General features: G+C 36.8%; 1 protein-coding gene across 1 annotated transcript in view; it reads right to left on the bottom strand.

Annotated features, from left to right (window-relative positions):
- The window catches only part of CFAP54 (cilia and flagella associated protein 54), a 291,990-nt gene that overhangs the window by 54,553 nt on the left and 224,096 nt on the right, over positions 1–13,341 (bottom strand). Inside the window, exons 60-61 of the mRNA XM_032416199.1 lie at positions 12,146–12,244; positions 11,472–11,613 (exon numbers count right to left, since the gene is read on the bottom strand). Coding sequence (XP_032272090.1) covers positions 11,472–11,613; positions 12,146–12,244 — 241 coding nt within the window. The remainder of the gene's footprint in view (positions 1–11,471; positions 11,614–12,145; positions 12,245–13,341) is intronic.

Below are 13,341 nucleotides of genomic sequence, written 5' to 3'. Positions count from 1 at the left end.
CCAGTACTTTTAGAATACTGTGCAAACCTCTCCCTAATCCCATTTCCTTCCTCCTTTCCTTCCTTCCTTCTTTCTCTTTTTTTTTTTTCCTATCTTACATACTTTTTTCTTTGTAACCTTTGTGTGCTGAGGTACATTTGCTAGTCACTTACTTTAAAAAGTTCACCAAGGTGCGCCTGGGTGGCTCAGTCGTTAAGCGTCTGCCTTCGGCTCAGGTCAGGTCATGATCCCAGGGTCCTGGGATCAAGCCCCACATTGGGCTCCCTGCTCCGCGGGAAGCCTGCTTCTCCCTCTCCCACTCCCCCTGCTTGTGTTCCCTCTCTCGCTGTCTCTCTCTGTCAAATAAATAAATAAAATCTTAAAAATAAAAAAATAAAAAATAAATAAAAATTTAAAAGTTCACCAAAAGAAAACCAGTTGAGTCCTTATAAGGATCTCATGCTTGACTGATTGTTTAGCTAAATATATGATTTTGGTTGAAACTCATTTTTCCTTAAAACTTTAAAAGCTTTATTCTACTGCTTTCTAGTATCCATCCTTGCTGGGGAGAAGCCAGATGCTGGTCAAATACTCATTCCTGTGTTTGACCATCTTCCCTACTCTATAATGTTTTTAATGAACTCCTCATTATTTGTGGTGACTAAAAATTTCATGCTGCATCTAGGCCTAGGTCTTTTTCATTCATTCTGCTTGTTATGTAGTAGGCCTTTTCAATGTGAACACTCATCTCTCCTTGTGGTCTTGCAAAATATTCTTATATTTATTTCCCTGATGAGATAAATATAAGAACATATTGATTCTCTCTCTCTTTTGCTCTCTTTCTGCCTTTCCCTCTCCCTTTCTCTCTCACTCCACATATTTGGGCACTTGATTTATAACAGATGTGACACTGCAATGTTGTGAAGAAGGTTGGTCTTTTTAATACATGGTTCTGGGTTAATTGTATATCATACGGAAAAAATTAATCTTGACTTCAGCCTCACACCATATACAAGAATAGATTCTAGGTGAATTGTAGATCTAAATGTGAAAAGTAAAAAAAAAAAAAAAAAAAAGATGGTAAAGATAAGAGGGTATCTTTATGACTTTTGCATAGAAAAAGATTTCTAAAACTTAACACAAAATGCATAAACCATAAAAGAAAAGATTTATAAATTGGACAACATTAAAATTATAAACTTTGTATAATCAAAAGTACCACTAGCAGAATGGGGGTAAAATATATTTGCAACACATATACTCTATAAAATGGTCATATCCAGAATATTGAAAGAATCTCTCCATATTTCTAAGAAAAATACAGAAAACTCCCAAGAAAACTGGGCATGATTCTTGAATAAGGAGTTCCCAAAAAAGACTAAACAAAAGCCAATACTATATATAACAGTATCCTACCTTTTTAGTCATCAAGGTAAAATTTAAATTCAAACCCCTTTGGAGAACTTCTAAGTTGAAAATATATATACCTATGACCCAGCAATTCTATTCCTTGGTATATACATAAAAATGTGTACATCTGTACACAAAAATGTCATATACAAGTGTATTCATAGAAGCATCATTCCCGATAACCCCCAAATATTTATCAACAATAGAATGGATAAGAAATTGTTATTATATCCATCAAAGAATGAACTACACAAACATAGTGTTGAACAAAAGAAGACAGATACAAAAGAATACAGACTATATAATTTCACTTACACAAAAATCAAAAGCTGACAAAACTAATCCAGGTGTTAGAAATCAGAAAGCAGGGCCATTAATTAGGATGTGTTGACTAACCTTACTGTGGTAATTATTTTGCAATGTATACATATATAAATCATTACATTGTACACCTTACACTTACACATTGTTTTATGTCAATTATATCTCAATAAAGCTGGGAAAAAGAGGGGGTTGGTAGGCAGCAGAAGGGGGTATGATGTAGACTTGTAGGGTACTAGATTTGTTCTAGTTTTGACCCATGATGGTTATATGGGCATTTCCTTTATGATATTGAATGAAACTGTATTTTCATGATTTGTGTGATTTTCCATATTTATGTTATAATACGGTAAAATATTTTTGTGGTGACTTCCAGCAAAGGTGTCCATATAGTATTGGCATGTCCTCTTCTCCTGGAAATCATCCCAAAACAACACAAAAAACAAGTGACAAAAACCCAAATACTATTTTCAATAAATCAGGAAAGAACTAAAACCCCAAACCACAAGATGCATGGCATTGTGCCCAAAGTAGTTGTCACCAGGTAGAGGATACAAAGGAGGCAGAGGACAATACTCAGATGTAAATCTCAGAAAGAAAGAGCAATGGTGAACTGCACATTTTTAAAACAGTATTATGGGTGCCAGTTAAGTTGAGGCATCTTAAGACCAGTTGTTCAGAGTTTAAAGAAAAAGAAATACATATACATTTTGAACGTGTATGTGATGAGCTCTTTAAAGCCAAAAAAAAGAAAAAAATACTCTTTGTTACAGCTTTTCAAACTCCAAATGAAAAAGTCAGTGAAGTATCATATAGAGTAGGTTATCATATTGTGTTGGCTAGAGAAATGCACACAAAAGCCTAGAAACTAATAAGTTGACATCAATGAATACATATCCTGAAGTCTAAGACCTCAATGTCCTGTTTGCAATAACTTGCACTGGTTGAAAAATCAGTAAACAAAATTGTAACACTTTCCAATAATAAAATAACTTGTTGAATTCAAGATGTAGCTGCAAACATGAAGACTCAGTAACACATCTGCAGAGTTGTACTTTTGCCTTACAAATGCTCACATCTACAGACATTGTTGGTCATGCTGTTTTGCTTGGATTTGTCGAATAGTATCAGCACCAACTATTGAAAGAAGATCTCCTTGTCTGTGAATGATTAGCAAGAATGCAAGTGAAATATGCAAAATGTTGAATAATCTTTCTGAATTCAGTGGTTTATCCTGGAATAAGTATGTTGGCATGTGCACTGATGGTGCAAAAGGAATGATAAATAAAACTGTGGTGCTTCGCATGAACCTAAGAAGGCAGCGACATCAAACTACTAGTAGTTCCTGAGATTAAGAATTCCTCATATCAGTGAGGTCATATGATACGTGTCTTTCTCTGATTGACTTATTTCGCTCAGCATAATACCCTCCAGTTCCATCCACGTCATTGCAAATGGTAAGATTTCATTCTTTTTGATGGCTGCATAATATTCCATAGTATATATATACCACATCTTCTTTATCCATTCATCTGTCAATGGACATCTTGGCTCTTTCCATAGTTTGGCTATTGTGGGCATTGCTGCTATAAACATCAGAGTGCATGTATCCCTTTGGATCCCTACCTTTGAATCTTTGGGGTAAGTACCCAGTAGTGCAGTTGCTGGGTCGTATGGTAGCTCTATTTTCAACTTTTTGAGGAACCTCCATACTGTTTTCCAGAGTGTGCTGGAGTGGTGGGGGGTGGGAGGCATGGGTGGCTGGGTGATAGACATTTGGGAGGGTATGTGCTATGGTGAGCGCTGTGAATTGTGTAAGACTATTGAATCACAGACCTGTACCTCTGAAACAAATAATACATTATATGTTAAAAAAAAGAAGAAGGTAGTAGGAAGGGAAAAATGAAGGGGGGGAAATTGGAGGGGGAGACAAACCACAAGAGATTATGGACTCTGAGAAACAAACTGAGGGTTCTAGAGGGAAGAGGGGGGGGGGCGGGTTAGCCTGGTGATGGGTATTAAAGAGGGCATGTATTGAATGGAGCACTGGGTGTTATACACAAACAATGAATCATGGAACACCACATCAAAAACTAATGATGTAATGTATGGTGATTAACATAACATAATAAAAAAAAAAGCTGCTAGTAGTTCTTGCGTTCTTCACTGTCATGCACTCATAGTAAAATGAATTAACTAAAATGCTAGTTTCACTTAAGAATGTCCCTGATAAAGCAGCAAAATTAAAGTTATTAACTACTGACCCTCAAGTACACTTTTTTTCATAATTTGTGTGACGAAATGGGAAGAACACATAAAATGTTTCTACTCAGCCATCAAAAAGAATGTTATCTTGCCATTTGCAATGATGTGGGTGGAACCAGAGGGTATTATGCTAAGCGGAATAAGTCAGTCAAAGTCAAATATCACATGATTTCCCTCATATGTGGAATTTAAGAAAGAAGGAAAAATAAAATAAGATAAAAACAGAGAGGGAGGCAAACCATAAGAGACTCTTAACTATTGAGAACAAACTGAGGGTTGCTGAAGGGGAGGTGGAGGAGGAAGGAGGGATGACTTAAATGGGTGATGGGCATTAAGGAAGGCACTTGTTGTGATGAGCACTGGGTGTTTACAAGTGATCAATCACTACATTCTACTCCTGAAACCAATACTACTATATGTTAACTGACTTGAATTTAAATTAAAAAAAAAATTCTGCTGTATCCTGAAATATACAATGGCTGTCTTAAGGAAAAGCACTTCTGTGATTAAGTTGCAAATGGAATGCCCTACTCCCCGCACCCCCTCTGGCCCCCCCACCATGGAACACCATTTTTACATAAAAGAACAACTGAGAAGACAAACTAAGTGTTTTCGTACTTAGATGTGTGGCAAACACCTTCCATAAAGTAGTAGGCCCTCAGGAAAATAACGGACAGTATTTACTGTCGATAAAATTCAAATTTTTAAGTAAAAACTTAGAATTTTGGAAAATTTGTATATGCCACCATGGGCTTCCCAATACTTTCTGATTAGAATGGTGGTGGTATTTTTAAAATTTGATTTTTTAAAAACTGTCCAGTGAATTGTACAGACATTCGGAAGTCCTGCATAACCCAGGGAGTCACTATTTTCCAAATATCTTGTGCATGATATTACAAAGTCATGCATCAGTAAAAGATCCATTCAGACTGAAAGATTAATGAATTTTAATGTAACACAGTACAAAAAGCTCAATGATATTGTTTCATAGTCTACACTGGAACTAACCTTTAAGAAACTACCACTTACCTCGGTGTTGGTTTGGTACCAAAGAAGAATGTCCACAATTATCTGAAAAGGCTCTTAAAATAGTCCTCCACCTTCTATCTACAGATCTGTGTGAAGCTGGATTTTCTTCACATATTTCAACCACAACATTATGCTCTAACAGGCTGACTGCACAAGTGGGTGTGAGTCCAGTTCTTTCATTAAGCCAGACATTAGAGAGCTTTTTAATGTTACTTATGCTAACTTCTAATGGATTTATTACTGTTCTTTTAAAATTAATTAATAAACTTTAATTTTAATTTCTAATGTAACCTATTTCTTCTATAATGATAGATTTGCCTAATTTTTTATATAATGTATTTTGAAGTAAATTTGGGTAAATTATATTTTTCTCCAAAATTATACATTTTACAAAGTTTTTAAAATTTATTTGCTTCAAATTAAACAGAAAAAAACTCAAATAATTTAATTTCTCTATATCAGTGATTACCTTCCTCTTAGCATTTATCCTTTTTCTACTGTAATTAATTTTCCTAAATAAGTTGGCTAATAGTTTGTTTTTTCCCCTGAAATTACCTCATTTTATTGTTTTTGTTTCCTAGTTTATTATGTATGTATTGTAAAATGATACAAAATAATGCCAAACATACCTTTCATGTCAACTAATTTAAATTAGCTGAAGTTGCCTACTACCAAAAAGAAAAACATTATCAAGTTTTAAAACAAAGAAAATCCAATTCTGTGTTCTATTTAAGAGGTATATTTAAAATCAGATGATTTAGAAAGGTTGACAATAAAAGAATGGGCAAATGTGTACTAGGACAACGTAAACCAAAAAAAGAAAAAAGAAAAAAGCAGTATTTGTGAACCTATTATCATATAAGCTAGCATTCTGGCCAAAACAGATTCTCCCCTAAAGCCTCCAGAGGGATGTATTTCTGCCCACACCTTAATTTTAGCCCAGTGAGACCCACTTTAGACTTCTGACCTCCTGAACTGGAAGATACACTTTGTGTTGTTTTAAGCCACTAAATTGTGGTTGTTTCTTATAGCAGGAATAGGACAACAATACAGTGACAACACCAATTGCCTCTGCAGAGGACTCAGTTATTTTCAGAAAAGATAGAAGGAAGACTTTCTCTCCATGACCTTTGATGTCTCTTGAGTTTTTATTTACTTATTTTTATTTTTTAAGGAGTTTATTTATTTGAGAGAGAGTAGAGAGAGAGAGCATGGGGGAGGGAGAGGGAGAGAGAATCTGAAGCAGACTCTGCGCTCAGCGCAGAGCCCGATGTGGGGCTTAATCCCACGACCCTGAGATCATGACCTGAGCCAAAATCAAGAGTCAGACGCTTAATCAACCGAGGCACCCAGGCACCCCTTTGGAGTTTTGCTTCTTGAGAATAAATTACCTGTGTAAAGAAACTGAACGAAATTAAAAGAAAAAAAAGGAGCCTCTGTACATATTTGACCAATGTCGTCTGGTCTTTAACGTCATAGGAGAAAATTAATACCAGTTCAATTTTTTCTTCTTTATAGAAAGGCCACTTTTTGTGATTGAATGCTTACAATTATTTTCTTTGTCTTTATAATCCAAAAGTGATGCCAGAATTTGTCCAGGTATAATCTGCACTATACGTTTATCTTCAGAACTCTTGTGGGAGGCATATCCCATTGCCACGGTTTCCCTCCAGCCACAGCCATTGCTGCATGGGCTTCACTGGTTCTGGGCCAGTATTTATGCTAATTTCCCTGCATTTTTCCAGTGGTGGGAATTCCAACCTTACCATCTCAGATGGGGTTCTGACTTCTCCCAAGTGACTCATTTTGGGCCCTGACTGGGCACTTGGCATGTTTCTCTGCATCTACTCAAGCCAGTGGGCAACGTGTTTCTAGTCCTCAATTTGTAGACAAGTCCACTCTGAACCTCAGTTCTATGTAGTTAGCTGGGTTCTGACCTTCCCTACCTGCGGGGCCCTCCTTCCAGATTCCCTCTTTGTCCAGCCATTCAAAGTCCCAGCCCCAGCTGTTCCCTCTCCAATGAGGTCCTCACCTTCACCCCTTGCTTATAATCACTCATTTTACTTTGGTAACTTAAGATTTTCTTTTCCTGATTTCATGCTCAACTATAAATTAAAACAATTTTGGTTCTGTTTTACCCAATCTTGTTACATGTTTGGATTGGGGAGGGCAAAAGCATCTTTCATGTCAGCTCAATTCAAAAGGGTGATGCATTAGTTCTGCACTTTGATTTCCTGGTAATACTTTATCACACCCAACACAGTGATCAAAAGCACAGCTTTTAGAATTGGATAGATCAGGGTTTGTATCAGCAGTAGAAAATTATCCTAGTTACATAACCTCTCTGAGGACTTTTCTTCATTTACTATACGTGCATAATGACACGCTCATGGAATTTTCCCAAAGTTATCCTTTATCATTTATCACATAAGAAAGCACTAGCACATCGCCCCAGAAGCCACTAGTCCCACAATTATCTAGCACTTGCTGCATTATGGCTTTCTATGGTTGTGTCAGTCTTTGACTGTTTGGGTACTGCTGAGGGTTCCAAACAATTTTGTTCCATTTTCTTTGGTTCCCTGCAGTGTCAGTCTTCCTCCGAGTCTTCAAGATAGCATTCCATTGCATCTGTTACTTCTTATTTTTCATCGTTGATGCTGTCTAGAATAAAGAATCTCTCCATACCTAGTGTCTGATAATAGAAGGTGGAGAATGTATGCTCTACTCTTCGTCATGGGACTGTTCCTTCTCAGATTTAAGTAATCAAAGTGTAGAGCTCTCCGTAAAATTTCTAGAATCTTGCAGGTGTTGGACCAGAACAGCTCTGCTTCACTGAGGATGGTTCTCATCATACCCCAGTTGTCTCAACTGCTTATACTCTGAACTGATACAGAGCATGTGCACACACATGCACATGCACATACACACAAACACACATCACTGCTATGAGCATAAATTATTTATCTCCATTTTCATCTGTAAGTTGTGTAATAGTTTGGAATTTGAGGATGTAATGTATTCCCCTAGCTCCCCACCTATAGACAATTATGTCTCAAAGGAATAGAAGAAATCAACATAATAGTAGAGGAATGACATCCCAGTTTTTAGCTGGTATTGACCCCATGTCTCTAAACCAGGGGCAAGGCAGTAAGGAAAGAATAAAACATATTTTTACAGGCTGGAAGGTTTTCTCTCTTTCAAGAGGCAGAGCATGTATTAAAGGTCAGTTGTGATCCTTAGTTCTGCTCTACAGATCTCTTTTTATATTCTGACAATAGGTTCACCAACATTAGTTTTTAGCATGACACATTTATGTTTTTCTATATACAAAGTGTATGTAGTTGTGAGAGGTTGCATCCAGGACCACTAATCTTAAATGTTGCTCTTAATTCAAAGTGTCTTGTAGAATTTAACAATTTTTATACTAGCTGAATTTTTATACTAAAGCCCCAAGAAAATCAAGACAAAAAGATAAGCATATTTTAATACAGGTAGGGTCAAAGTAGGCATCTAATAAATGTTTTTTGCACTGAATCTAAATATGTTCCTATATTGACAGTACCATCATTTCAGGGTGTCTATTCCCATAAGACGTTGGAGAGGAAACCTCAATAAATCGGATGAGTTGAATCACTCAATTACCTTATTGTCCTACAGATATCATACAGTAGCTCTCTGGTACACATATGCATGACTAATCTATTCTGTCATCATGCTTCTCTGATCATCAACACTCTGTTGGGAAAATGTGCTTTCTCTCCACTCTGCCACCCATGACTCTGGTCTATTTACACCTGCCCTGCAATATATTTCTTCCAGAAGAAAATGTTCTTAATTAACCCACATGCCCATCCTGCCTGTGTCTAGCTTTAGTTTACTCTGCCTCCATTGTCTTCTTAAAAGATGCATTTATATAATTTCAAGGTGTATGCCTGTTCTGATTGTCAGTGACTGGAAGCTCATGGAAGACAAGCCCCACTTTATTGATGTGTTCCATGACTCCTCCTTCCCTCAGGACATAAATATCTGGTACAGGGCTCTGCACACAGTAACAATGACTATCGATCACCACCTCATGTACAGATCAATGCTAGTGAAGGTAAGATTACTGAGGAAGTTTTCTCCTGGATGCTAGTTTATGCTAATGTAAGGAAAATCAAACAAGTTTTATTTGCTACTGTTACCCTTTAGCAATTCCTTATAATGTGAACCTCATTGCCATCTGGGTATTTGTAGCAGTCAGGAGGGAACCTGACTACCGTAGTAAGGGAAATCACCAACATGAATTAATTATCAGTCTGCTAGGAAAATACTGGAGGGCAAAACTATTATCCTTAAAGCAAGGCAAAATGCAAAATAGATTGGACTTCAAAATTCAGTCATTTCAGGGGCACCTGGGTGGCTCAGTCGTTAAGCATCTGCCTTCGGCTCAGGTCATGATCCCAGGGTCCTGGGATCGAGCCCCGCATCGGGCTCCCTGCTCCGCGGGAAGCCTGCTTCTCCCTCTCCCACTCCCCCTGCTTGTGTTCCCTCTCTTGCTGTGTCTCTCTCTGTCAGATAAATAAATAAAATCTTTAAAAAAAAAATTCGGTCATTTCAAATTAGTATTATGGTAAAACAGTAAAGGAGTGCTAATGGTACAAAATAGAAACTAAAAATTGGAATATGCTATGAAAACCACTGAAATAGGCAAAGAAAGCATATACTGTAGCATTAAGCATAGCTAAGATGAAGACTACCCGCTCAACTGGATCAACTAAGATCATTTGGATAGGGGATGCTGTTCCTCACAGCATGTGCCCATGGGTGACAACATTAGTAGATCACTGGAACACCTTTTCCTGTCTTTCCATGCAGCGACTCAGAATTCTTCTTAGGTCACTACTAGCCATAGATTGAACTTGTCATGTATGGTAGTCTGGATTATCATTCAGCAAACATTCATGCCCCTCTCCCTTTCTCTACAGGCAGAGTAGATTTCCGTTCCTCACTGATGTTGGACTTGGCCATCTGGTTTGCTATGATCAATGGGCTGTGGTGTGGAGAGAGACCTTGAGTGTGCTTCTGTGATCTAGCGTGGCCCCTTTGCTCTGGTGTACAGCATGAGAAGAGCATGCCCCAAATAGCCACGGCCTCTTCAGCCTGGGCTTCACAACAAATGTACATGAACTACACCTGAACTCAACCTACAGAATGAAGCAGAATACATGAGACAAGTCAAATAATGAATTCTTGTTGTAAGCTACTAAGTTTTAGGGCTGTTTGGCATACAGCATAATTTTGGTAATAAATGGTTAATACAGCATTTTAGATGAAATTGATGAAGCAAAATTCTACCAGGCATTAAAACAATAAAACAAGAAAATGACACCTTGGCATAAAAAACCCATCTAATGGTTTAACCTCGGGCAATCCATTTTTAGGCTGGAAAGGAAGAAAGCCAAGGAAGGGGACAGTTTCAGACACTAACCCTTTGGCTAAAGTTGACTTAACACTTCAGCAGACTAAGCTGCTGCCTACAGATATGTTCTCAGAGGCTTTAGGAAGAACACTCCCACCCCCACCAGGTTCAAGTACCACTCTTCATTCCCTTTGGCTCAATGCTTCACCTGGTGCCAAGGAAAATTAATTATGGTTATTACTGAAATGTTAATCTGAAGTAAGATTACTTCTTAGAACCCATCCAAGTGCTCAGGACATAAGAGCACTCAATAAATATTTTTCAAATGATTGAATGGACAAACACACAAATGAACATTAAATATGTTACTGCTCATCTGACTTAGAGGTTTAGATTATAGTTTACTAATTAACAAAGGAGTTCTAAATGAGAAAAAATAAATAGCAGTGAGGTCAAGTTGAAATTCTAACCTCTCATTCATTAATTCATTTAACAAATATGAATGCCTGTAATGTGCAAGTAATGTGTGATTTTCTGTGGTTGCAGCAGCAAACAAAATAAAGTCCCTACCCTCAGGAAGCTGATGATAGTTTAATGAGAGAAAGAGCTCAAATATGTACACCCGTGTGTGTGCACACACACATACACATACACACAAACACACACATTTAAAATATAAGAAAAAGCACAGAGAGCTACATGAGAGTACGAGAGCAAGTACACAGTTTAGAGGATCAGGAAAGGACCCACAAGTAAATATTTTCAAAGGCTTCATTTGACATCTGTGAACTGGAAAAGAAGCAGACAGAAGGGAAAACCATTTGTCACATAGCCCTGCATCTGAAATGGAGGAGCTGACTGAGTAACATGAACATACATACAAGGAAATGATGCCCCTTTGTTTTGGCAGCTCGGCCTTAAGAACCCTATCCTCTTCCTGAGGTTCCTCACACCACTATCCTCTCTAAGCTAAAACCCAACAGATCACCACAATTAAAACTTTGCCACTTGATTAGACATTGTATATATCTGGTTTTTATAAAATGCCTAGACATTTCAAACATACCAAGCAAATAATCTGTGTATGAAGACAGAAGATCCACGGTGGCAAATTCTGGGATATTTGGTAATGCCCCTTGGCTAACTTTATCAGTTCTAGCATTCTTCTTTCCAATAAGCAGATTAATTTCCAACACAGCTTCACTGACCTAAAATTAATACATAATCAGAATCCATAAATGTAAGCTTTCTCATTCATAGATTATCCATTAGGTAAATAATGTGAGAAAGTGAATTCATAAAATAATATTCAATATACATTGGAAGAAAAAAAAGATAATCTGGAAAACAACATGTGATCCCCAACATGTAGTATATATCATTGTCAAACAAATCATTACTGTTGACAATTTAATTAATGTATGAGCCACTTTAAATAGGCTCTCTCACCTAGCTACAACAGGTATTTGCCAAAATGTCAAAACATGCACATATGTATCTGCCAATACTCTCATTAAAGGAAAGCTGAAACAAACAAAGCCAGGTCTGGCTAATAAAGATTAAAAACATTATGTATATAAGGAGCATTTCTAATCTTCCCAAGAAACATCACCAGCATAAATCCGAAAGAATGTGAATTTTCCTTTCTCTCACAGAGATACATTGTACTGCCCTAACAGCTGGTGGTAGAGGTTACGGATAGGACGGTGAAGAGAAAGATTAAACAAAAATCACACCAACCTGGGCAGCAGCTCTTATCACAATCCAGGCCAGTGAACTGTACATTTCAAATTTATTTACTATTGGTTCTTTAATAGAACTATGCCTTCTGGTAGAAGCCTAAAAAATATAGTACATGCATTATGCTAAAGATATCATGAAGTTCCATGATTAATTTTCTCATCCTCTGAAGATGACATTTCAGTGGAACACTATGTAGCCATTAAGAATAATAATATAAAAAAATAATAATGTATATGTATCTATTGACATGAAAAGATGCTCAAAGCATATTGGAGAAAGAAAAGTGGGAGTTACAAAATAGTATGCAAAGTATGATCCTATTTCTAAAAAGACATGTACACACATATACTCCCTGTATATACAAGCAGAGAAAGTTATTAACACCCATTATCCTGGGTTTTAAGGGTGATTATTTTTATCATCTTTTCTAATTTTTTATAATGAGTGTGTATTATTTGAATAACAATAAAATAAACACAAATGGCATTTTAAGGGAGGTATTTACTTAAAATGATATTTGCCATTTTAATAGAGGATTTATAAGTTGAATATATTGTGTGTAAGGATGTCAGAGATAAGAACATTACTTAAGATTTTTGATAGGTATTTGCTATCATCTTTTCAACTAGGAAACTGTTAAAGGGACGATGTAATCATAAAGTTCCACAGAATAGCAAAAGTAACAATGAATGGAGATAATTTTTACTGTGTGTGTTCAGTTTTGTGTTTTGTGTGTGTTCAGCTTTTTAAACATAAGAAAGTCAATGCTACAAAAGTTAACAGAAACTCCACTAGTAACATAGTATCTGCTTGTTTTACATTTTTAAAGGTAACTAAAATAAGGGGCACCTGGGTGGCTCAGTCGTTAAGCATCTGCCTTCGGCTCAGGTCATGATCCCAGAGTCCTGGGATCGAGCCCCGCTTCGGGCTCCCTGCTCCGCGGGAAGCCGGCTTCTCCCTCTCCCACTCCCCCTACTTGTGTTCCCTCTCTCGCTGTCTCTCTCTGTGTCAAATAAATAAATAAATAAAATCTTTACAAAATAAAAAATTAAAAAAATAAAGATAACTAAAATAAGCATTAAGAGTCAATTCTTAAGATTTAACTAATCTGGAAAAAACTATTCAATTAGACTGCTTGGTTCTAATTTTTTGATGTTCATGTTTTGGCTAATTCTTTAATCTTCAACAAGACT

Source organism: Phoca vitulina, unplaced genomic scaffold (genome assembly GCF_004348235.1).
Source record: "Phoca vitulina isolate PV1807 unplaced genomic scaffold, GSC_HSeal_1.0 scaffold19, whole genome shotgun sequence".
NCBI lineage: Eukaryota > Metazoa > Chordata > Mammalia > Carnivora > Phocidae > Phoca > Phoca vitulina.
Note: the sequence above shows the minus strand (reverse complement) of the source record. Positions and strands in the feature narration are given on the sequence as shown.